The sequence below is a fragment of the Vollenhovia emeryi genome, unplaced genomic scaffold (genome assembly GCF_000949405.1).
Source record: "Vollenhovia emeryi isolate VEMERY1.0 unplaced genomic scaffold, V.emery_V1.0 DF939192.1, whole genome shotgun sequence".
In the NCBI taxonomy this organism is placed as follows: Eukaryota; Metazoa; Arthropoda; class Insecta; order Hymenoptera; family Formicidae; genus Vollenhovia; species Vollenhovia emeryi.
The window spans coordinates 463951-489929 of NW_011967174.1; the positions used below are offsets into that span (position 1 = coordinate 463951).

Consider the following 25979-nt stretch of genomic DNA (forward strand, 5'->3'; position numbering starts at 1 on the left):
GCTGATGTCGAGACTTCTCGATATCGTTAACTAGCATCAACCAGTGAAAGCTGCGCCTTCGTCAACGCTCGTCTTTGCCATTGGCTGTCGCTAATTGACGATACCGAGAAGCGTGGATTGCAAGCTAACGGAATCCCCGTTGAGGTGCCGGGCGGGCTCGATCGATAGCTCAGGTGTGAATTGTATAAAAAAAAAAATATTTCTCTTCGCAACCGCGGCGCGTTTTCGAAGATAAGGAAAACACTCGAGGGTCTCGACATTCGTTCCAGGACACGCTGTACATTGTCGAGGCCGCGCGAAGGCGAAGCATCGCGCGCGCGACGCAACGGCGCACTTGCGGTCCACGGCGCCGCTCGCGTCATCGCCCGCCGTCGCCGTCGCCGTCGCCGTCGGTGCCTATCGACTATCCGCGCGCCTGCCCGCCTGCCTGCCCGCCGAGGGAGCAGCGTAGTTTTGCAGTTTCGACGCACCGCCGCCGTGTGTGCGACGATGGAGGTGCAACGGCTGTGCAAAGGTAGGACCGATTACCGCATGATCGCGCGGAGAAGTCACGGGATCGCTCTCTCGCACACCTCGGCCTTCCGCGTCTCTCCCACTCGGCCGACGGCTCGCTCGCGGACGCACGGCCGTGGCCAGCCGAGAGGGACGTTTCACGCGCTTGGAGTGCGCCGAGAAGCGCCTTTCGCCGCTCCCGCTGCGGGCGGAAAAGAGCCCCGATCGCCGTCCGCCGACCCGTGGGAAATCCCGAGCGCGCGAGCGAGCCATTTTGAGGCGCCTACGTTGAGGCGCGCGCGAACGGGGATTCGAGCCGCGGCGACTTCTCGCCGAGAAGCGGAGACGACGCTCTCCGCGCGCCCGTGAACTCGCTCGCTCGCCCGCCGACGCGAACAGTCTCTTTTTCCTCGGATTCTCCTCCCTCCCCGCCGTTCTCCGCGCGGGTCCCGGAGGCTCGAATTGTAATCGCGGATGAAGCCGAGTTTTCCGCATCGGAGCGTTATCGCGCGTATTTCCGGTTGCACCGTCGACTTGCTCGCGCGAGGAGGCGGCGAGAAACGCGCGGGAGCGCGTAGAAAAATCGCGCGTCCCGATATCCATTTGATCAATAATGAAATTTCTGTTTTCGTCACGAGAGCTTGACCCGGTTTCCGTCCCCGGTATCGAAATGCCACGGTGCTATCGTAACATCGATATTTCGCTCACGTCGCGTCACCGGACGCCTTTGTGCGCTGAATTCCGCGAGGCCGGGCCTAACTCGGTAAGTTCGTTCCACTGGAAACGAGTTAGCCGATAAACTTATCGCGTTAGGACGTCTGACTGTATTTGGGAAACTAATCTCGATCGATTTGGCTATATTTAGAATAGGCCCCAGAGATCCGCCGCACTTCGCTCTGCCCATATCTGAAATTACGAAATTTTATTCATGCCCGTCCCTGACGCACACGACCGTTCGATATATTTACGCTATAATACGTTAATGTACAGAGGAAAGTACTCTATTATGAGACAGGCTTCTAATATGAGATAGCGGGTTTTCAGCATGAAAATTTATTAAGTTAATGTACAGAGGAAAGTATTGAATTATGCGATAGGCTTCTAATATGAGACAGTAGGTTTTCAGCATCAACATTCTATAAGTTAAATGTACAGAGGAAAGTCCTTTGTTATGAGATAAGCTTCTAAAATGAGACAGCGGGTTGTTAAAATTGAATAACTTAATCTATAGAGGAAAGTCCTCTGTTATGAGATAAGCTTCTAAAATGAGACAGCGGGTTTTTAAAATTAAAATTGAATAACTTAATATATAGAGGAAATTCTTTAATTATGAAATAGGCTTTTAATATGAGATAGCAGGTTTTCAGCATCAAAATTTAATAAGTTAATATACAGAGGAAAATTCTCTGTTATGAGATAGGCTTATGAGATAGCAGGTTTTCAACATCCAAATTTAATAAGTTAATGTATATGTAGAGGAAAGTCTCCTCTATTATGCGATAGACTTCTAATATGATGGGACAAAGTTGAATATATTGTACTTGAAATCTCGAGACAAAGGCCGAATAAATTTCCCTTTCTCGAATTCGAATAATATTTGCAAGAATAATATTGCATACGTTATACTTGCAAAATAATCGAATTCCGATTCGTTAGTTTCGAATGTTAGAATGAGCGAGCCTGCAGGATTCGAAATGTATTTGTTGGAACTGGCTTCTATCGTAAAGACTCGACTTTTACGTGTGTTCGAACAGATATAAAAGTTATCACGTAATAAAAAGATGCGTACACATACATTATATTACGCATCAAATTTCTAGTAAAGTATTCGTAAGAGGCTCGAGCGTATCTACTTGGAAGTAACCCAGTGAGAAATGATTCGTCGATCGACGTCGAAACGACGTCGAATCGACATCAACACCGTCTAATTGACGTCGATTCGACATCATTTCGACGTCGATCGACGAATCATTTCTCACTGGGAACACTCCTGTTTTTCAAGATAGTTATAGAGGGTTCGACCCTATTTCATCCATTTCGAGTACGCTTGAAGTATTATGGTACTTTTATTTCGCCGGGTAATCAACTCGAAACTACGCCATTCGTAGATTCGAGACTACTTGCAAGATACTTAAGCCCGTCGCTAATGCTAATTAAGTGTAGAATCACGTAATATGTTGTTTACAACTGCGCACCGATCTATAAATCTAACAATAAGCCTCTTATAGGACAAATCTTATAATAGAACTTCATACTTCATGAAACAGATGTTATTTACAAATCATTCCCTCAAACTATTTTAAAGTTTTAATTTTGCTATTTCACAATTTGTTTTATTTCAACAAAACTTCGTTTCGTATATATTTCCTTTGTTTTCTTCCCCTTTATTTACGATGGCTACAACAAGGATTGATTTGGTCTTACCGTACAGACGCGAATGGCAATTAATTTTACAAACAAAATTGCAATAATGACGTTGGAGCAAATTATTAATTGAAATTGTAGAATTTCTCAAATCTTTGTTTTTCGCTCCCTGCCAAAAGGCTTGAATTTATCTAATGATGCTGTATGGAACCATTCATTGGCTACAGGGTATCTAAAGATGATCTTCAGACGACATAGAAAATCTTACAATATAAGATCTCACTATGAATACCGGTGTTCTTGGTATTTTTTTGTTCCTTTGTTTGCGGAAATTTCTTGTCGTCCTTATAGAGAGAGTGAAGAGGCAAAGTTTAATTATCTAATAATCGATGTTGATGTGATTAATCCATATCACTGCGTATGTTGAAAATCAATCGCGTGCGTTGAAAACCAATCGCGTGCATTGTCTTGTGCCATTAATCTCATCTTCGATAATGCGATAAGATTTCACTTATTAAAGAATGCGAAGGCTCATTTTGCCTAACAATAAATTCTACGTTCTAATAATACCCAATTCGTAATTTTTCTTACATTAGCACTAGTGCCATTTAGTAGAGATTGTATATATAACATTATTGGATTTATTGCGTAGTTTGTTTCTTTATCTTACAATTAAATATCTGTATCAGTTACTTTAGAAGCTCTCTAAATCCAATTCCTATTGTAATCGTTAAGTAGGGGAAGAAAAGAAGGAGAATACAAGACAAAAATTTTGTTTAATTGCAAACAAAGCGTAAAATAGAAAAATTGGGCTTCGAAATCATAGTTTGGGAGAATGATTGGATAAGAAACGAGTTTAATTTTTTTAAATACTTGAAAAATTAAAACAAAATGCTAAATATAAATTGATACAGTAATGTCATCAATTTTAGCAATATTTCCGACTTCGTCTATTATTATTATTATTTTCAAGGTACATAAGGTATAATTTTCCAAGAACATTAATAAATTGAAATTCTGTCATCGATTCCGCGATGCAGTCCTTTCCTTCCGTAATTGTTCAATAATTGCTATATTAATGTTTAACTTCCCGCTCTGTCTCTCAAAAAGATATGTTATCTATTTTGTTTTTGTAAACTACATTAAGAGTATCGATTATTTGGTACTTAAGATGTTATCATATTTCGAGTGGAAGATAAACAGAAGTTTCACATCAATTTTGCATCAATTAATACCATTTACCATCCAAATAATGCGCATTTTGCTGTCAGTAAAATATGCTATCAATTTTCCGTCATAAAGTCATTTTAATTATTTTCCCTTTATGTCCTTCCATTGTTTTTACAGTTTTCTATTTATATAATTTGTTTGGATTGCAAATTTTTCTACATTCAATTCAAAAAGCAAATGTTATTTAACTACGTTGAAAATACAATTACAAACATTACAAGAATAAGAATAATCTCCTGCACAGCTTTTTCAATGTTACGTTGAAAATATTATCCAATTCCATTGAAATTTTGTCCTTAAACATTTTTAGTTAGATAAAGTTTAAAAAAGATAATATCTGTTATTATTCTTGTGATATAAGACTGAAGATAAATGTAGTTTCGACAAGAATACGTAATGATGATAACCAATTTCCTGATTAGATTTACAAATTAATAAAATATATATCTGACTTAAAACAGAGCGTGGTTTCGAGAAGTTCTGCAATAACAGAAGATCTTTATTATTTTGAAGACATAGAAGTGAATGTTCTCCCGGATAAACTCTCGCGTAGCGCATCTCGTGTAATGTCTCGCATGTAAAGATGATTCTTACACCGGAATGATATTATATTAAAATTGTTATTAGACGTTAATTGTTTAATACGTTCAAATATCGATAATACATCCATCGTTAAATATCGCTGCACTTAGGTATGTTACTACCAACACAACTGTGTCAGCATATTCCAAAATGATTGTACTCATTCGGTATAGTAAACATTCGAAGTAAGCCATACTTTCTCAAGGAACCGTTACCTCAACGACAATAAAAAAAAAAGTCTTTAACATATCTACAGAACCTGAAACGCATATACCGCTTGCCCTGATAGGTGCGTAAAGAATGAAGTAAAAAAATTCGGCCGTTTAAAATACGATATCCTCAAAAAACTTTCTTTAAGTGTCAAAAGTCAGAATTTATATATTTCTTAACCCACGTATTAGTTAACGGCAGAATAAAAGATTGCTATTAATTGAAAATCGGACTATCGACTTTTTGCCTGTTTCTTTCCTTTGTCTTCCCTTAAATAAAATAAGTTTGCCTTAAATTAAATTAAATATGCCTTCGAAAACTTTTTAACACTTAAAGTTAGTTTGTAGATAATTTAGTTACAAAGTTTAAAAGAACATGTAATGTTTGTTATTGCATTATCATTCTTGTGAAACCGTGATAAAACTAACAAACGAAAAAGGTCAAAACATTTCGAGACGTCCATCGATATAGTCACAGTTCGCTCAAAGTTCTTTTCAATCAATAGACTGTTGATACTTTTTTTAAATAAAAAATATTTGAACTCTGAATATTACATATATTCTACGCACGTTTTCGATAAGGAAACGGAAATGTTTGCGAGATAGAAATGGTTCTCTTTATTCAACGCAACAATATTTTACACTTGTCTAATATCGAAAGAAAAAAAAACAGATAAAACATATTTGGTATTAAAATCGAAACGTATCTTGCATTTGTTGCTTTATATAGTGAATAAAAAATATTTATATTAAAAATACAATATCTTTATTTTACAATAGACATGCTGATGTTGAAACTATGCCGATTTATCCATAGATGTCTCATATTTAGTTTAAAATTCGTATAATTATTCGGGTATGTGTTTCAGCCATTAATGCTCTTTACTCGTGCAACTTGAATGTTTTATCTACAGAAACACGTAAATTATTAAAGTTAAAAGTTACAAATAAAAAATATATAAGCTTTGCAAGAAAAGTACCTCATAATACGCCTATTATCCGGGATACCATATCTCGTATTTAGTTTAAAATGTATGTGGTTCCTGTTTTTCAACTAAAATGAAGCTCGCACATGATTTGTGTCGAAATAGAGCATAGATCTTGATGTCGTTAACAATCTCATTATTTCGATCAAAAAATAATGTATCTTAATTACTCGTAATCTGGCAAAATTATCAAATATCACGAGACAAATATCGGTCCGCGACACTATCGAATAATCGCAGGCATCCCTACCTTACTCGCGGCGTAAACAAAGGAAATTGGAGGCGCCGGGGCGACGGGTACGGACGCGTCGCGTCGTTCTCGGGCCTTTGCTGGCGAGTCGTGAATCGTTGCTGGTCAGTGCGTCTCGTTTAACGACACGGGCTGCAGCGGCCAGCAACGGTGAATGATCGGCGAGCACGACGCGTTCGGTCCGGAATCCGCTTGGAAAACCAGTTGCTCCATCGCTCGTTTAGGACAATGTTTTGGCCACGCATAGTTCGACGTTCTCCACAAGAGTCTGAGTCCAGCGCGAAAAGTGAGTGCTAACGTCGATGCTCGGATACTTGACGGCTGCTCCTATTTCAGGACACGGACGAACCGCATGGAACTAACATGAGGGGATTGATACTCTTTCTTAGACACTTAAACATTTGTTCCTTCCTAGAGACATCGATTGTGTATGAGGAACATTTATAAAATAATAAGTTTCTCAATAAAGAAACATCGCTGCGAAACAGCTGCCTGAATTATCTATAATCACGCGAAAATAATTATACAATTATGTGTAAGTTAAGCAATTATTTTCGTGTGATTTATATTTTTTGTTAATTCACATTTTTTCGGCATCGTATTTCAAACGTTTCGATTATTTGTAATAATCGAGATGTTTATTTGGAACATTTTACAATTATGTATAATACAAGCAATTCTTCCTGTGCGATTTATATATTTTATTAATTCAATTCTTTTAGGATATCGTATTTTAAACGCTTTGATTATTTGACATAATCCAGATATTGGAGTATACTATTAATATACTACTATTATCTTCTAAATTTTTTTTTAAACTTCTCTCCAACTTCGAGAAATACGAGAGTCTTTGCAGAGTTTTGTAGAAAGGCTTTGTAGAGGAAACTTTTGTAAAATCCCAGATAACACGTGACATGGTTCATATACGTTTTATATATGTTTCTTAAGTCTATCTAAACTTTTAGGAAACATAAAAACATGTTCTACTTGGAAAATTGTGTCCTTTTTATCTTAGTACTGGATACTGATAGCCAGTATCGGATAAATACTGTGTTTATTTTTATGCATTGTTTTCGAAGTGCGATCTAAAACGAATGAATGTGCTGCTATTGTATCAAATTTAATGCAATATCTGAGAAATTTACATTCATATCGCGCAAGTAAATAAATTCTCCTTTTAATTTGGATAATGGGTGTTTCTTTGGAGATATATTGACCTGTAATAAATGTGTTACACACATACATGCATCAAAGCAATTTTGTTAACGAACGTTTCACTGATCTGCATCATCTTCACATAAGGACGGCAATATTTCTTCTATTGAGAAGAACGGAATTTGCACTTTGCTTATATTTTTTTGTTTTCTGTGTCTTCACAAATCTATTAATAGCATTCCTGTGTAGCTTTTTACAGTGATATCGTCTTCGACGTGCCTGGAATTGACTTTAATGATAAAAGTTTCACGAATTTGCCATTGCACAAGCGTTCAACTTTTTTATTTCCGCGAGTGCGCGCGCGCAATATTGGATAACACATTTTTATCTTTTCTATCCCGCTCCCCCCCTCCAAATATCTTCTCTACAAAAGTAACGATATCATCACATGGCGCAAACTAAACTGAATATTTATACAAACTAGGTACTTTATATTATTTATTTTTTATATTAAAATGTTGTAGCCAAAAAATCGAGCATAAAATTTTATCGGATGAAATAAAGGAAATGACAATATTAATGAGACAAATTTTTTATACTTATTCAATAAAAATTTAATGCAAACAAATTTAATACAAATAAATATTTTATTAAAAGATCACCTTTTCTAATTTACATAATTGTGGGATACATATCGATCCTGATTCATGATATCATTATTTATTAAAAAAACTTGGCGCTGCTAGACCAAATGTTAATTACGCTCTTCTCCCTTCCTTACAAAAGTGTTAAACTCTTTCTTTTGTGCATACGTGTACGCGCGAGTATGGGTTATGAATTAGGAATTACAGTTAATTTTAAGTTTAGATTGTATATTTCAACGGTTTCGCAGCGCTCATCAGCCTATCGAGTCCGACCTACCGCTTTCCTCGCGCTTATTCCCTCAAACGTTTTATAGAATTACTCGATAACTATTGCAAACTTTACAAAATATTATAGCACTTTTCTGTTCAACCGTTCTACCTGTATACGAGCGGATGGACACCTTATTCGTAACATCCTTTATATGTGTATACATTTAGGTATGTACATATGTATGTATGTATACTAGGACCGGTATTCGTAGTCAGTTCTTATACTCAAGACCATCGTGAATTTATCTAAAGACGCTGTATGGAACATTTTATTGGCTACGGAGTATCTAAAGATCTTAAAACAGTCTTGAATATAAGATCTCACTATGAATACCGGTCCTCCCCAGTGAGAAATGATTCGTCGATCGACGTCGAAACGACGTCGAATTGGCGTCAATTCGACATCATTTCTCACTGGGTCCCTAAAGAAAAAGTATACAGAAGGTATACACAATCTCTGTATGCGTATACAGAGTTTCTATATCCGTATATTGAATATGTATATTCTATTCCTCATTCTGTGTATACTTTTTCTCTAGGGCTAGTATACATATGAATGTTCATATGTACATACATAGAAAGAAAATAATGTTTCAACAAGATCAGTGTAATTGAAACAAAATTCGTGATATCACCTTAAAAAAGAATCTTTTTTAATAAGAAAAAGGTTAAAAAGGACGCCAATTTGACATGATTTCGTCAATCAAACTGTCGAGAATAACAAAATGAGAAATAACAAAATATTTGCGAATAGATAAGTAGTGATGTCGCAACATGACATTTCAGCTATTAGATAGGCTGAACAATTCCCGAGGTTATCGCGCTAACATCTTGACGCATACGATGAAATTTTGCTTTGAGGAAATTACGATGCTCTCCATATATGTATATGCGTATAATCTCGATAGACGCAAAAAAGATATAACGTTGCCTCGTGATGACTAATATTCTGACTTTGCCATTCTGGGAGACAACCGGTGTATTATTGAAGAGGTCTATTCACGTCACGTTATTGCGTTTCGATTGATCGATACCTCAGAATTCGGCAATAAATAAATGAATAACCGACTACGGGAAGGCGCGTTAAAATTAAATAGCAGAGAACAAGTACATGTGTACTAACGTATAAGTCATAAATAACAGTTTTTATCAATATTGGATTGGACGTAATATCGCCGGGATAAATATTTTCTCGGACAATCGGTTGCTTAATGTGGCAGTGCCATTGATATAACATTGAGCAATTATGTGTTTTTAAAGTATTATCTACTTTATACGCGGCAAAGCAACTAATTGCCCGAGAAAATATTTATTGCGTCGACATTACGTCGAATCCATTTTTATTATATTCTCTTTCACTTTTTCTCTCTCTTAAAGATTTAGATATAAACTTAAACAAATTGAATAGGTACTATTATTACTTTGTTGATAATAAAACGGTACATGAGCATGTACAATTCAAATAATCCTATACTTCACGTGAACGTTATGAATTGTATTTATAAAAATGATATTAGATATCTTTTCAAGAAGATTTGCAGTGAAAGAAAAACTGCAATTTTTCATTTTCGAGATTCTACATTTCCTGAAATTTTAATTTTTCTATCTGCTTTAATTTGTTCTTTATTTGTCTAAGGCTTTGTATTCTCTTAGAAAATCTCTGAAAAGTCATAAAATGTCGCGTTTAACCAAGAAGACGCAATCTATCTGATAATTATTTCTAATTTACATATTAATGAATTTTATAAGTATAAAATATACATATATAAAAGAATCATAAAAATTATAATTGTACGATGGAAAAATGTACATGTTTCAATACCATAAAATGAAATAACAAATAATAATATAACGTGCAAATAAAGAGCAATGTACTATTTTTTAAAACACAAAGAAAGCGTGAACAGTTGCAATTTCACAAAGTAAAATATATGTATATTATTGGTGATATAAGCAAACATGAAGATCAAATAGAAAGAAAAAAGAAACGTAAGATAGTATAGTCACAACATTAATATCTTACAGAGCAGAAATTTCTCGTTCCGCATCATATTTACAATGATAGTTCTTTCTTCATAAATGATGATAAACCTGTTTGCATTACTTGATTTTGCGTTCTTCATTTGTGTATTCATATATTTTTATACTGCATTAGACTATACACATTTACATTGTATAATCGTAATTATTTTACGAATTCTCTTTTATACACTTTATATTACAATTTTATAATATTTAAATTAAAAAAGCTTTAATCAAACATATTACATGTTTTTCGTTGAACGATATTTTAAGATTTTTAAAAAAATTACGTTTATGTCACCAGTTATTTATCTTAAATTCCAGAGTACACAAAATTGAAATAATCCGGTTTGAGCCTTGTCTTCCGAAAATTAAATTTATATCTTATTTTATCAGATGGTAAACGAATGTTACGATAAACATGAAGTAACAATTGAAACTTTCCGTTTTCCTTTGTTTCGTGACTAGTTTTCGAATTGAACATCTGTTGCACACATCAATGGAATACTGATTTGTCTTATATAATGGTATGACAATTGATCAGGTTTTTTGCAGTGCTTCAACGCGTCATCGCGTGAGCGCAAAATAAACGAGTGCGTTGTGACAAGTGTTTGAGGGGATAAATCTTATCCCGTTAAATAAATCTGTATTAATACTTTTGATTTCTTCATACATTACAATCACTCGCACTAAAATTTTGTACGGTCTCTCTGTCCAGTCAGCGCTCTCCTCACATATATAACGAAAGTTTAATGCAAAACTTACATGATTATGGCCTTTATTTACTTATTTAAGAAATTAAAACCAAACACTTTTCACATACGTTTTATAACATTTCATTGCATTGTTACATTAAATGTTACACAATGTTAATACACGTCCAACTAATCACGTGTGATTCTCAAAGCCCACTTTATTTCTTGTTACTTATTAACTTCAATATCGGGAGTGTTTAGTTAATTATATTATCGATTTATTTAATACTTTTCGTTTAACGAAAAACTTCTGTGACAATAACTGTGTTAATAACAAATTGTTCTGTAAAAACGTTACATATATTTGTGTGCTAACTTTATTTGTTGAAAATAATTTAATTGAATTCATTGCCAAAGTAATAATAAATAGTGTAGGGAAAAACAGAATCCAACTCGGGACGAACTATTTCGTTTCAGCAATAGAACTTGCGACAGCCTTTACAAAGCCTTGCAAATTTCACTGGAAAATCATATTATATTTTTACTTTTGATTTAAGATAACTGCTCTTTTCATAACTGGTCATCATTGTTTGCAGCAACCCCCGCTATTGGCGATGCCTCGAAGAATCAAACTCCGCCAACGCTTCTTTCAAGTTTAAGGAGCGTACTCTTCGTTATCGGAACTGTAGTGATCGGGTTCGCCGCCTTCTGTAATTCTCTGACATGGTAATTGCAATTCACCGTTTCTGTTTCGCTTTAAGATTCACATAAACAGAGTTACAATCTAACCTTCCTTGAACCTCTTTCTACTCTCTATCGGTTAACTTCTGTAAACTTCAATAATACAAGATAAAAAATGTCAAGTTGAACAGATATTTAACACAAAAATTGTACGTTACTGGACTACAATATTCATAATTATACAGTATCGTAATGTTAACTAATGTTTCGTACAATTTTATTTTATTTAGTGTCTTTTAATTTCTCCTCTTGCATTGTTCTTTTGCTACAATACTTTATATCTAATCGCATATACATACAATAATTATTAGGTGTGCAAATTAATTCATATCTTCAACTTCGTGCTTTCCTAATTACTATTTTCAATTTTAATGTCTTTCCATACTTTTCTCTGGACTTGAAGTGTTAATAACGTTTGCAAATACTCCTTTCCAAGGTAGATCAAAAACAATCATAGAAAACAGTGAACATGAGGGTCTTTGATAAAATTCATTGAAAGCAGGCATTCTACGTTCTTTTGACATTCGAATTTATAAAATGCCACTGAAACCGCTGAAATGGTTCTACTCTTGGTGAAACTGCTTATAAAATGTTTAAAAAATTATATCAGAGATATCGCGATGGAAATTTGATATGATCAAGAATATGCCAGCTAATCTGAAACGTTTGAGAAAACTTGCAACAACTTTTGAGTTAGAATTCCGCGCAGACACGGAACAAACTCGCCTAACAGTTTAAAATCATGCGGGAAGTCATTCCCGTTGGTTACAATGACTGGGAGAAATTTAGAAAGAGAGTAAATGGATTCCGCTAACAATAAGTGAAGACAACAATGGACACTTCGATATAACGATGACTTTGTTGTCCAGAAAGAAAAGAAAGAATTTCTTTCACTAAATTATGATGAGAAATGGATTCTATATGGTAATTTTCAACGAAAATGTCATGAGTGGATCCAACTGCAAAGCTCAACATTCACAACAAGAAGACTGAGCTTCTCAGAAAATATTGTGACATCTTAAAAATGTCTAAAAGACATCTTAGTTTAGACCACTTTTAGAAATATTGTAAAATAAAAATTAATATTACGGAAATACATTAACGAGAAGAAAAATACGAAAGAGGATTAGTAATATTAATAATTCTTAATAAGTAATAAACTAAACTAGTTTTACTAATACTTAATAATTCAGTATATAAATCATTCAATATTTAGATATCTTTGATAACAATCTATCTCTCAAGTAGCAAGCTGATATTATTTGTCACTTTGATAAAAATGTTTAATAGCAAAAATGTTTGCTATTAGATAGAGATCGATTTTTTTTCGGTAGCAAAGTTATATATAAAACCAACGGAACACGATACTATTTTTGCTACTGGATTGTTTACGAGAACCAATAAGGATGCAGAGTTTCAGATGACTTACGCCTAATCTACAATGTGCTCTTTGCGTCTAGAAATTCGGTTTTATATAAGCAAATCAAAACGCTTGAAAAAATTAGTCGACAACGTTTGATTGTACAACGTATAATATACAATTTATCAACTTGCACAAATTTTTAAAATGTATTTACTGGCTACCAAATAGAATGTTTCTAAATGCAAGGAGCACATTGTAGATTAGGGTTTAAGGTTAAATTCTGATTGGCTCTCGTAAGCAATCCAGTAGGAAAAATAGTATCGTGTGTCGTTGGCTCAAGTATTAAGTCATTGATGCGCAAATGTATCAAATAATTCCAACTGCTCTCTACCGCGTATTTTTCCTCTTATTAACGCATTTCCGAGTACTTTGTCTTCATGTGACTCTAAATAATGTAAGTACGATATGTGAATATCAAATTATATTAGCAGTAAATATTTTTATAAGCTATGTTATGTCCAAATTAATGATGTCATATGTATTTTCGAAAAAGAGAAATTGAAAAATGTATAAATACCTGTACATGTTTCAAAAAACGTCTTATAAAAGACAATTGTCAGACGTCTTTTCGGAAAGTCTTAAGAAAGATATCTTTTGGATATGCAAGTTGTCTAGATATTGTGAGACATGTACACTCTATGAATTGCTAAATCCAGACGAAACAGTCAACAACAAGTCATCGATCTGAGCTATGTATTGGAACGAAAGATACTGTTTACTGGTCAAGGAAGCCATAAAGGGATCTTGATCCACAACGCTCGGCCACAAAGGCGATAAAGGATGTCATCTTCTCCTTGAGCTGGGAAATTCTCCCTTACGCTGCTTATTCATCAGACATGCAGACCCGTGGTCTCTTCAGATTACCATTTATTTAAATTGTTATTATACATTATTTGACCAATACACACTTTAAGGCCGGCATTCATAGTCGAATCTTCTATTCAAGACCGTTTTGAATTTATCTAAAGATACTGTACGGAACATTTCATTGGCTACGGAATATCTAAAGATGATCTTGAGACGGTCTTGAATATAAGATCTGACTATGAATACCGGCCTAAGACAATTGAGAATGTCCAAATATGCCTCGATATCTTTCCTTAGACCATCCTCAGTGTACAAAAAGAAAAAGAATAAAAGGAAATAATTTAAATTAAAAAATTAAAGGTTAAAATTCGCTCGCAACGCAATATATAAAAAATATAAAATGTAGCTGTATTCGGATTTATTACGACTGCAAATCGAAAGATCATCGTTTCGCCAAGATATAAGTTTTGGTGTTATAGAGCTGGTAAATATCGACTAGCTAGTCGACATTTTATATCTTTTATATATTGCGTTGCGAGCGAATTTTAACCTTTGATTTTTATATTTAAATTATTTCCTTTTATTCTTTTTCTTTTTACATATACACTGAGGATGGTCTAAAGAAAGACCGAAAACGAAACTTTTACTATTGTGACACTAACACCTTGTCAAGGCTCTTAGCCCTTTTATTCGTTGATTTACAACCAATTAATTTTTCTAAATTTTACTAACGAAGAAGAAATTTCAGGCATTTACAAAGATTCTGGGGTGCATCCGGCGACTTTTGGCAAGCTCAGTGGGACAAAATTTTGGATAAATTTGGAGATGACCCTGTCACATTATGGGTTTACGGTAAGTTCGAGATACACACACGAGATACACACTAGTCCTTATATGGTAAACTCAAAAGATTTATGGTAGCAAATTGTTGCCTGAACGCCTGCCCACGCTGAATATATTATATTCAGCGTATACACTTTTCATGGAAAAAATGATTAATAATTGATATAAGAGTATATTGTAAGTTTTAAAGGCAAATTTTCTGATTAATTTGACATTTCTTAAATTGTAACTGTAAATAATCATAGGATTTTTATAAAGTTTTTGATAGCAACTAAGCTCTTTTATACAATATTTTAATATTCATGGATATGAAAAATGTGACAACAAATGACTTTTGTCGAAATTCTTAAATAAAATAGACTTCAAATTTTTCATTAACATGACAATTAGGAATTCTGGGATAACGTCTCTCATATTTTTGCATATATTTATTACATACGTCACTTGACTTTTTTTACTGATTGCACTATCTGCCATTTGTCACGATTATCATATTATCGGCTAATACATTTATGTTTACGAACATGGTTGGAAATATAGAAGAGAAGAGAAGCACCTCGCAGCGCTCGAATTCGTGTCACTGAACGTTAATTAAATAATCTCGTATATAGATATGTATATCAATTGTCGTGTTGCAGGATCTCTAGTGCTGACGATCGCGGTTTACTGGATCGTCGGTGGAATTTACATTATCCTAGACCTCACCAACCGACCGTCGACGTTGCGCAGATACAAAATACAGCCCGGCACGAACGAGCCAGTGGACAAAAGGGAGTTATGCAAAGTGATCGCTCAAGTACTGTTCAATCAGATCGTCGTCGGCTTACCCATTATGTATCTCGGCTATTACTTCATGGAATGGCGCGGTTACCCCCCGGTGCGCGAGCTACCGACCTTCCACTGGGTGCTGGCCGAGATCGCGATTCACATATTATGCGAGGAAATTGGCTTTTATTACTCGCACAGGTACATCCTGTTTGGAAGCCACTAGCATAGGTCCATGCACAACATTCATGAAACGATAAATCTTATGCAAATTAAATTTACATTCGAAACGGCCGCTAACATTGTTAACTTGAAATTAACTGCTCTGACGAGGAGGTAGAAAAAGTTGATAATTAGAGAAAATCAAATATGCTAACAACTTGACAGGATCAAGCTTGCGTCAGGAATAGGTCGACAAGCATCGCCACTAAAATTTGTTTCATCGAAAAGAAGAAAATTAACGATACGTTATACACAAATACGTGCAACATTGAATAAAATTATCAATATATGCTAAGCAGATAAAAAACGCAGGTTTATATTTTACAATTCAATTCTGTTGATACATTAGCTACATTATTGGTATATGTGTAAATCTAACAAATTATTACATCCCGAAATTTCTTGAAAAAGGCTTGAAGAAACGAATATGTTCAATATGTGATATAGATGTACACATGCGTAATAACTATACGAAAGTTGACTACACTTAGTTGTCAACGTAGTTTATAATTGCGGAAAACAGATATGAATACAGATAATGTCCAGTTAAACTTCTGATAGAAAGTTTTAGACAAAATTTTCCAATAACTGTACAAAATATCACAATTTTTTATTAAATTACTAATCATTAATGGTTCCTAACGTTCGACACGTTGTGTAACGTGTATAATATTAGATTGACTTAAAAATTAAGGAGTTACATTTGATGATAAATGGACATTTACATATATCACGTATATTCAGATATCGTCAAAATATTTACTGTCATTAATTGTAAATTATTTTACAGATTTCTTCATAAGCGTTCTCTATACAAACATATACATAAGCAGCATCACGAATGGACTGCGCCCATAGCTGTCACTGCTTTGTATTGTCATCCCTTGGAAAACATCGGTTCGAACCTACTTCCACCCTTCTTGGGCGTATTCATCATGGGCTCCCACGTGGCCACCGCCTGGATTTGGTTCTCGCTTGCGATTCTTTCGACATTAAATGCACATTCTGGTTATCATTTACCGTTCTTCCCATCGCCGGAAGCGCATGACTTTCATCACTTAAAGTAATGCAAACCTCGTTACAATATTTTTAATTTCATTAGAACTTCGATTTCGAGTTATTATAAATCCTCAAAACGAGTTTTGGAACGTAGAATATGATCTCTTCACATTAAGTTTAACATGAAAGATTTATAGTTGCGTGATTATACAATTGATTTATTATCGCTTTAAATTCTTTCAGATTCAACCAATGCTACGGTGTGCTTGGCGTTTTAGACCGCATCCACGGTACCGACACGCAATTTCGCAACTCGCGGAATTACGCGCGTCATATAATGATGCTTAGTCTCATACCGCCCAGGGAGGCTTTCCCAGATGAGGCAAAGTACAAGTCGAAGTAAAGGGACCTCTCGGTGACCCTGTATGAAAGTTCACAGAAGGTAATCTCCGAAGAAAAAAATTTATTCGCGTTGAATGCAATTTCCTCAGCGGCGACCGAGTTCGAAAACAATAGATCGTAAATATAATCGATTTTATCCGGTGGAGCGACAATTAAGCTTCTTCAACAAAAAAAATTGAATTAATTTCAATAAATGCGTAATTATCGAACGTTCTGTAGCAATTATCTTTTTCAATTGGAGAATTCATAAGTAGTAATCACGTTTACTTTTATAAATGATTTTTAATAGTTTTAGCATTGAATATTAACATTCCTTTTGAATTTATCCTTATCAACGCTTCATTTATTCCTGTGTCAAAATTTGAAATTTTCCATATATTTGTTTTAATTTTATTCAATGTATGTATCATATATATGTAGTGCAATATTTAACTTACTGGTTAAATAACTCTCGTGAAGGAAACTCGGCTCACTGATTTAGTGATAATGACTGTATATACAAATGCCATTCAAGGTTGGACTGAATAGAGAAAATAGCGAAAAGATTCCGGAGGTTTGAGGCAGGATGATTGAATTTATATTTGTAAACTACCAATAAGAGGATAACAAAGTTATTAAGAAGATTCGATAGTTGCTTTATTTTTACTTTAAGAGCAACAAACTGCATTTTCAATTATCTAAATCTTTGTTGGATTGATTTATAATATAAATATCTCCAATAAAGCCTTCAATTTCCAAATTTACATGTTACATTGATTCATAAATAAGTTCTGCTTGATGGTAAAAAGTCCCTCAGTTACAAATCGCTACACATAATTGTGCATACCGTCTTACAAGATTGTGAAAGTGAAACCTTAAAATAGAGGATTTGAAAGTATATATGCGTCACATAATGCCTTGGGAATTTAAAGACGGGAATAATACTGTAGCGATTAAAGAAATTTTAACGTATATGAAAGTGTCGTAACAAATCGAGCAGAACAAAAGTGGTTTGCGAAGGTTTTTTACAGAGACAAGTTTGAAAGATAAATTACAGACAGATCGTAATTCTGACATTAATGATAAGGTTTTATTAGTACAACAAAATTCACAGCAACATAGGAGAGACACTAAATAATCGCAACCCATCATAATTCCGTCATGCAGAGAAATAGAAAAATTGAATTTATTTATGCATCAACTTAATATTTCATTTATATACGGGCAAATTTGTTTATGTATTTAGTAAAATTATATTCTCAAAATTGTATGAGACGGATATGTGAAATTCTCCGATAATTATTTCTCGAATTTTTCTTTCAGTTCAACCTTGGCGCCATTCGTACTTTTCTATAATATTTGTAGTATTATTGTTAAAAGTATATGTATTATTGTATTTAAGCTGTATATTCATGCACAAATTCTTACATTAAATTTAAAGCGTATTTTTTACACTCCTGAAACTTTCTTAATGTAATAAATTGACCAGTTTACTTTATTGATAATGATGGAAAAAGATGAAGCGAAAAATAAAAACTAAAGATTTATTATTATTGATATTATCGTAAAACTTCTATTCATACATTCTTAAGCTGATTCACATTTAAAATTACATTACTTTTGTAATACTTTCATGTATATTGTATTATAAAGACAAATAACATTTCAAATAAAGAAATTACTATTTTTATATTTAGTTCCATAGCGCAGGCATTAACTTGATTTAATTTTAATCTAAGATGAGATATAAATAACTGTACTTCTTTAAAATAAATATAACTTTATTAGAATATTAGAAAAAAGGACGTTTAGGAATTTGGATTTCTCCTTACACTGAGAGAAAAGTATATTAAATCAAAGTATATCATACTGATTACATAGAAATAGGCGCACACTTATATATTAACACCAATAATTTTATCTGACAATGAATCTTTGGTGTAAAATATTTTCACGATATTCTGCATTTTTCTCGCGAGAGAGAGAGAGAGAGAGAGAGAGAGAGAGAGAGAGAGAGAGAGAGAGAGAGAGAGAGAGATATCCCCATTTGCGGAAACTGAATTAAAAGCATAAATATATATTCTTGTCTTATTTTACTAACTGTAATGATTTTAAGTCGTATTATCTAGCAAGATTTTATCACGCTGTTCTGGGAGATCTTAAGAGGATTTAAGGAAAAAAATATATATAAAACTGTTACTTTAAAGCCACCTTAGATCATTGTGTGAAGATTAATGAGAAATAAACCGAAGATCAATGTTTGAGTGTGCAGATGTGTAAAGCGTGCATATATGTAAAGCTCTCTTTCTGCATTGTGATTACTCGAGTATAAGGCTCGTAATTAACATGTACCATTAACGTTACTGAATTTATGTACCTATATGATAAGCTTAATAATAAAATCTTTACAAATATCATTCCCTTTCTTCATCTCTCAATGTGAAGTCTTTATGATGACGTGTACTATTATAATAAATAGGTACGAAAAATGATGTAACAACGGGAGACTTGCAAATATATATATATATTTTTTTTATATAACAATATATTTTTCTCTTACATAGACATGGTACAAAAATAATAATTATTATTGCTTTTTCCCACGTATATTTGATAAACTATAAACTTTTAAAGGCCTAAAACGCAACACTTTGCTTTAAAAAATCGCAATCTCAAAAGATCTTACATAGATTGAATTGAATAATTTCACAAATCATTGGCCATCATATTTACATAACGAGACGACATTTCCTAGTGTCTGCTCTGATATCATGTATGGCAATTATATAAAGTATCCGTACTTGATGAATAATCTAAATATTATAGATTGGACATTTGTAAATTATCCTGCAAAAAGATGCAACTTTACAGATACAGTACAAACAAAAAATGCAACAAACTTACAGTATATAAATCGAGCAGTTCTTTGGCAAAATTTCTGTACACTATCGCATTTCATTATTTAAACAGTTCTTATAAACTATGGTTTTTGCACGCGAAGGAAATCGTGTGCAATACTGTTCGCTGAGGGAGCACTTTTAAAGCACAATACAATTCTGTTTGAATCGAAGACGTAAGCCTGGCTCTGCAAGAATTCAGCTATTATTGTCAGATTTGGCAATTGGACCCGCTGTAAATCTCTCTTACATTCTCTAGTGCAAGAGATTGCATCAAATGTGACACGTACCTACATTGACATACAAAAGGAACGAAAAGTTGTCTCGGAAATATATAACATACATATATACAAAACAAAATTCGTTCGCATTAACAAGAAACACAAGATTTAAAAGAAATTTCCAAAGTGTATATGAATGCATGTATATATAAATATATATCTTTAAAAATATTTTAGAAAATTATATTACATTTAGGAGCTGCAGTGGAGTATTTACAAAACCGTTGTTACAAAGCCATCGACAATGTTCTCCTTCAATGCAAGCGTAAACCTCGTCGTTTCACGATTATTATAATAATTATCACTACATTATTAAGGCAAGTATGATAAAAAAATTGTATAGCAACTTTAGATATCAGTGCAATGAGCTCAGACATTATTACAATGTTATGATTAGCACGCTGTATCATTGAATATGTTTATAAAAGGGTATAAAGAGTCAAGATATCTTTGATATATTCTAATGATAGGTATCGTTGTCGTCCTGACATGTGTCGTTATGTAAGAAGGAATCAATGTAGAGTATTGTTACGCGGCTGTTTCAAGAGGACGTGTACATCTGCGTTTATGAAAATGGAAGAATATGGAAGAACGCGACCACCCGGCGAGAAATAACTCGTCTGGGCAAGTTCCGCCTACTATTTCCGGAAAGGACTTGAAGATTCGGTCTCGATTTAAGTGACAGTTTTTGACGTGTAAACTAGGAATATGCTAATGTCAAATTGGACAATAGCTTTAAGTCCAATTAAGTCCAATGTCGAAGACTGAAAGTGTCTAGTCTGAATCAGAAAAATTAATGGTTGCTGACCAATTGACTGAAAACTGTACAAGTTTAACTAATCACAAGAGTTTCATTGGACATCGACGGGGTTTCAAGTTGTTAATTTCTCGGTAGTTTTATTCAACTTGACGCCCGCGCATTCGTAATCTACGCATCAAATTCTCCTATCTTTCGCTTTATCGCCAAGATCCAGCTCTTTAATTCTTCCGGAAACACCGGGCGAGCTGCCTGCGGACTCCCTTTATGATTGATTGCCTCTTGCACAACGCCTGTTTAATCTCGTGGAACAGACTTTTTCTCATTCTCAATCATTGTACATTCCGTCGATCAGAAAATCCATCCTGCGATAGTGCCTTTTGTCCCAGCAGTCCCGACCGCGCCTGTACAAGACGAAGATCGCGGCGCCCAATATCGGTAGAGCGACGATCGTTATGATAACCGGCACAATGTAGTCGATTTTCCTCGGCATGCCCAGCGGGGGATTCTTCGTTCGCGAGAGCGGTACAGATTCGTTAATCTCAGGCCCGTCAACGGTCGTTACCGTCGGCTTCGGCTTCGGTACATGCTTCACGACATGCGAGGACGCCTGCGACGCTGCCGCGTTACTCGCGATCGCTGGACGAGACGTGGTTCCACTTGCCAGTGGCAAACTTGAATCGGAGCTTGAACTGCGATTCAAGCTATCGGCGGTGGGGTTTAATCTTGGGTTACCAGTGTCGGAAGTTTCGGACTTGATATGAGCTGTTTCTATCGCAGGACTACCTTCCATTGTGGACTTGGTGCTTTCGAAAATGGTCCGGTTAGACGGCGCATTTTCCTTCTCCGCATTCTGATCCGTACTACTCGTTGATATGACTGTATCCTGCTGGACTCCTTTCCTCGCTTTTATTTTCTCCTCGACGCCCTTCCTCGCGACCACAGAGCCCACGCGACTAGCGTATCTCTCCTTGGGCGCGCTCTCTCTTGCTCTGGAAGGCTCGTTGGAGTCAGTTGTAGCTTCAACGCCTCCGCGTTGAGATGTGGACATTAATATGAGTCCTCCTTCCGCCACGCTCGAGTACCGCTGGAAAAAAAAGGAACTACTTAACTTTCTTCAAAGACCAATTATCTTATATTCAGTAAAAACATATATTTTTAGACGCAAAGACCTATTAAAAGTCCTGTAAAGGCCCATGTCTATTTCTATCAATGCTGATTAACTTCAATCCCGGTTTAACTATGTTTTTAGCTTGTTTCAATTCCTAAAACTAGAAAAAGGATAAAAAGTAAGTTAAACCAAGGTATCAAAGTTAAACCGCATTAGTAGAAATGGGCATAAGTAAAATTGTAAAAGGGAGGTCCAGGTTCAATGAGGTGTTACTTTTTGCAACAGACTTAAAGTAAACATTCTTTAGCAAATCAATAAAATTCATAAGGCTCTCATGTGGTAAATACCAATTAATTCGAAGGAATAAAGACTTAAAGAGCCGCCACAGTATGTCTAAATATTTCTTATTTTTAAATTCGTTGCAAAAAAAAGATTATCTCAGCCAGGGTTTGAACTCCCTCGCGCTAAACGGGCTAAACAATTATTTAGACACTAACATCCTGCCTTGGCTCGTACTCCTTTATTACTTGGTATTCGCATTTTCACGTTAGAGCCTCAAGTGCGAATTTCATCAATTGTTTAACTGCATTCCATTAAATTCTGTTCAAATGACAGGAACGTCCAGACATTCCTGTCTGTTTACATACAGAGAACAGGTGTAAAGCCCAATGTCCACGATGCTAGGACTTGGTCCAAGTTCTAGTTTCGAGAAATCTGTAGCCAATCAATGTGCAGCTATTCCATAAAAGCTGCAAGTTGATTGGCTACACGTTTCTCTTGGACCAAGTTCTCGTTTTCTCGTAGTCGTAAGAATAATCGACTGCGATTGGTCAATTCAGTCAGACGCATAAGAATTGACCAATCATCGTCGATTATTCTTACGACTTTTATGTGGACGAGGGTTTATGCGGAATCCACAATGCGAGTCGCAGAGTCGCAGTCGTAAGTCCCAGTCTACAATAGAGATTTAAGCCCTAAGCCTTAAGAAATTGACTAATCACAGTCGCGCATTCTTCTCATACTTGACCGTGATTGGCCAATTTCTTAAAGCTTAGGGCTTAAATCATCTATTGTAGACTGGGACTAAGAATAATCGACTGCGATTGGTCCAATTCCAGCAGGCACACAAGAATCGACCAATCATCGTCGACTATTCTTACGACTACGACTTCTATGTGGACGAGGCTTTAGGAAGAAATGCAGCGCACATGCGAGCGGGAGGTGCGCGTTCGCGCCCGAACCTACCGGCGCTTTCTTGCCACCCGCTGCATCCGCGGGCCGGAGCGTCGGCGACGGCGGCGACGGTGCCGAGGACGCGCCAGCCGCCGCCGCCGCGTCGACGGACGAGGTTAGCGCCGCGAGCAGCGCGGCCGCCAGCAGCAGCAGCAGCGACGAGGACCGCTCGAACGCAGCCATATCGCGTCGCGGACCCGACCGGGTCGGGCGTGCACGACGACTCCGCTCCCTGGAGGCCGGCGGGGCGCGACGCACTGCCGCGAGGAACTTAAAATAAGGAGAGAAAGAAAAGAAACGGAGCTGCCCGCGACGACACCGCGATGGTCAGTCCATAACCGCTGATGGCCGTCGCGCCAACTGCGACTGTCGCGGAGCCTCTCTTCGTTTCGGCCGCACTTTCGCTTCACTGTTTCGCTCTCCTCTCTCTCTCTCTCCCTCCCTGCGGCTCGCTCCTTCTTTCTCTCTCCTTCGAGCTCGAGTATGTGCACGCGCGTATGTGTGCGCGCACGTATGTATGTATACACGGTGTCCCAGAATCGGCGCCCGAGTGCCGATTCTGTCTCTTACGCTTTAGTGAAGATGCTAAAAGTGAAATGACTTTGTTTCTTTATTAACTAATCGGCTCAGGTTCTGTAATTTAAAGAAGGGTAACGGGCTACTTGAGAACCACGCGCTGTAGGTGGTGCGCAGAAATCAACGCATTCCTTGTACGCTTCGATAATTGTATTTAATCTTGAACGTTTCGACCCTTGTTTAGAATCATCTTCAACAAATATAGAATACTCAATTTAACTTCTACTCGCTGTAACACTCGGTCCTGGGAGAGAAGCTCTTTCCTGGATGAAATGAAGGAGCGATGCCGACTAAATGGTAACAAACATTGCGTGCTTTCGGACTCCTGAGATTGTAATATCGGCTGGACGTTGAGACGTTACTCAATTGCCTGATGAGCTCACTGTTTGCTGTGCTTCCGAAACTTACAGCTGTGGCAGCAAAATATTTTTAGCAAACTACGATTAGCATACGGTAGCGAAAATTTGTTTTCAATGCGGGGACAATATCGAAGATCGACTTTCGTTTAACGACGGCTTTCGATCAAGTCTTGCGTATGTACCGTGTCCGTTTTATGTATTTCAAGTGCGGAAAGTAGCGCAGTGCTGTGTGTGCAAAGATAGACCTACATATGCACGCCGTTTCGAGCGATTGTTTAGAAATGAGAGAACTCGCAAGGCGAGTTGCGAAAGCTTCGCGGTGCTTTCGCAATAAACGTGAACATATATAACATACTTGACTCGCTATTTCTCACCAAAGTGCGTTTTTATGAAAGGCAATAAGGAAAAGACAGGAGTATGTTTTCTTCCTCTTGTATTTCTGTTCGTATGCATTTCTTTTGCATTTCTTTTAATGAAGTTTGGAGCAATGACAAAAATTGTTTATACACAATCATATATGCATGCATAAGTGTAATCGTATATAAAATATGATTATACATAGAATACTCCTTTTAATCGCGATTTCGTTTTTATATGAAAAATGGAAAATGTATTTTTTAATTTTTTTTTCTTAAATACGCGAGTAAGGTACAAGATAAGATACAAGAAAACATATCTGGACGTAGAGGAAAGTTCCGTATCATGAGATAAGCTTCTAATATGAGACATTAAGGTCCCAGGTTCTCGAATCCTGGCTGGGGTAATATTTTTCGCAATAAGAATTTTAATTCAATAGGGGAAAGGGTAAATTTATAATGCTAAGTATAGCATTAAAATTAAATTAACATAATGTGTAAAAATCGCTCTGCGATTTTTAGAATATGTGAATTCTCTCACTGACGATAATGATCCTACCTGGGGAAAAATCTGTGTTATATGTCCGATAGTAACGGCGCGCAGTACAGAGTAGGAGAAATACAGTATATGGATTCACTAAGCAATTTAATGGCCACCACCTTGCCTAGGTCCTAATTCAATGGGCGTTTAAATTTCAATTTGATTGATGAGTCATTAAGTTATAACATCCAAGCACAAATCTTCTCGCGCACAATAATTATGCGATCTAACAATGAATTTTCCGCTAAACAGATTTCACTTCGAGGACAATAAATTCGTGATATGTCTAATTTAGTAGAAACACCGCTATCTCAAAATAGAATTTTCTTCCATCTATAATTACGTTTGAAAAATGTTTTCCGGGATTCTGTAAGGTACAAGACAATGAGGTCTTTTGAATTATCTTAAAAAGTTACTACTTCAATTTTTAACGTATGTATATAAGCTGTCCGGTTTACTAGCAGCTTTCCGGATAGCAAGCTAACGTTATTTATCGTCATTTTGGCATCAAAATGACAAGAGGCAACGTTGGGTTGGCAGCCAATTCGGCCAGAAATTAGCGTTAATCGTGCCTGCGTCAAGCTCACGTTTTCTCGACAGAGCCTACTGACAGTGGGTCGAAAGCAGACTCTGCTCTATTTCCGCCGCGCATTTGTGTCAAACTGCGTAGTCAAACAGGCAAAATAAGTAATGTATAATGTATGGCAAAGTCCGTCTAATTTCTGGAATCATCATATTTTAGGTTTGTTTTCTATCGCTGCACTGGTGAACTAATAAATTAGAGTCCC

At 36.0% G+C, this 25979-nt stretch overlaps 2 protein-coding genes across 4 annotated transcripts; one reads left to right on the top strand and one right to left on the bottom strand.

The window, feature by feature from the left end:
- Positions 1–398: 398 nt before the first annotated feature.
- On the top strand, positions 399–19491 carry LOC105562252 (fatty acid hydroxylase domain-containing protein 2). 3 transcript variants are annotated; one of them, XM_012012950.1, is made up of 6 exons: positions 399–514; positions 11496–11625; positions 14619–14722; positions 15352–15679; positions 16491–16763; positions 16943–19491. In XM_012012950.1, exons 1-6 carry the CDS (start codon positions 490–492, stop codon positions 17100–17102), a joined length of 1020 nt encoding a protein of 339 aa, XP_011868340.1. In that variant the 5' UTR covers positions 399–489; the 3' UTR covers positions 17103–19491. The 3 variants fall into 3 exon arrangements, with proteins under 3 accessions (XP_011868340.1, XP_011868339.1, XP_011868341.1); XM_012012949.1 differs by lacking the exon at positions 399–514 and adding an exon at positions 6189–6399; XM_012012951.1 differs by lacking the exon at positions 399–514 and adding an exon at positions 6443–6648.
- LOC105562278 lies at positions 19064–23542 on the bottom strand. The gene is made up of 2 exons (XM_012012996.1): positions 23372–23542; positions 19064–22102 (listed from the first exon to the last, which is right to left on the bottom strand). The coding sequence occupies exons 1-2, from the start codon at positions 23540–23542 to the stop codon at positions 21344–21346; spliced, it is 930 nt and encodes a 309-aa protein (XP_011868386.1). The 3' UTR covers positions 19064–21343.
- Between the last annotated feature and the right edge of the window lie 2437 nt (positions 23543–25979).

What these genes read in the sequence shown, in the direction of transcription:
- LOC105562252 (XM_012012949.1), top strand. Translation starts at nt 6,342, where the DNA reads ATGTTTTGGCCACGCATAGTTCGACGTTCTCCACAAGAGTCTGAGTCC. An exon ending in TGTCACATTATGGGTTTACG is followed by an intron (nt 14,723 to 15,351) that starts GTAAGTTCGAGA and finishes GTCGTGTTGCAG; the next exon opens with GATCTCTAGTGCTGACGATC. An exon ending in GGCTTTTATTACTCGCACAG is followed by an intron (nt 15,680 to 16,490) that starts GTACATCCTGTT and finishes ATTATTTTACAG; the next exon opens with ATTTCTTCATAAGCGTTCTC.
- LOC105562278 (XM_012012996.1), bottom strand. Translation starts at nt 23,542, where the DNA reads ATGGCTGCGTTCGAGCGGTCCTCGTCGCTGCTGCTGCTGCTGGCGGCC. An exon ending in CGGGTGGCAAGAAAGCGCCG is followed by an intron (nt 22,103 to 23,371) that starts GTAGGTTCGGGC and finishes TTTTTTTTCCAG; the next exon opens with CGGTACTCGAGCGTGGCGGA.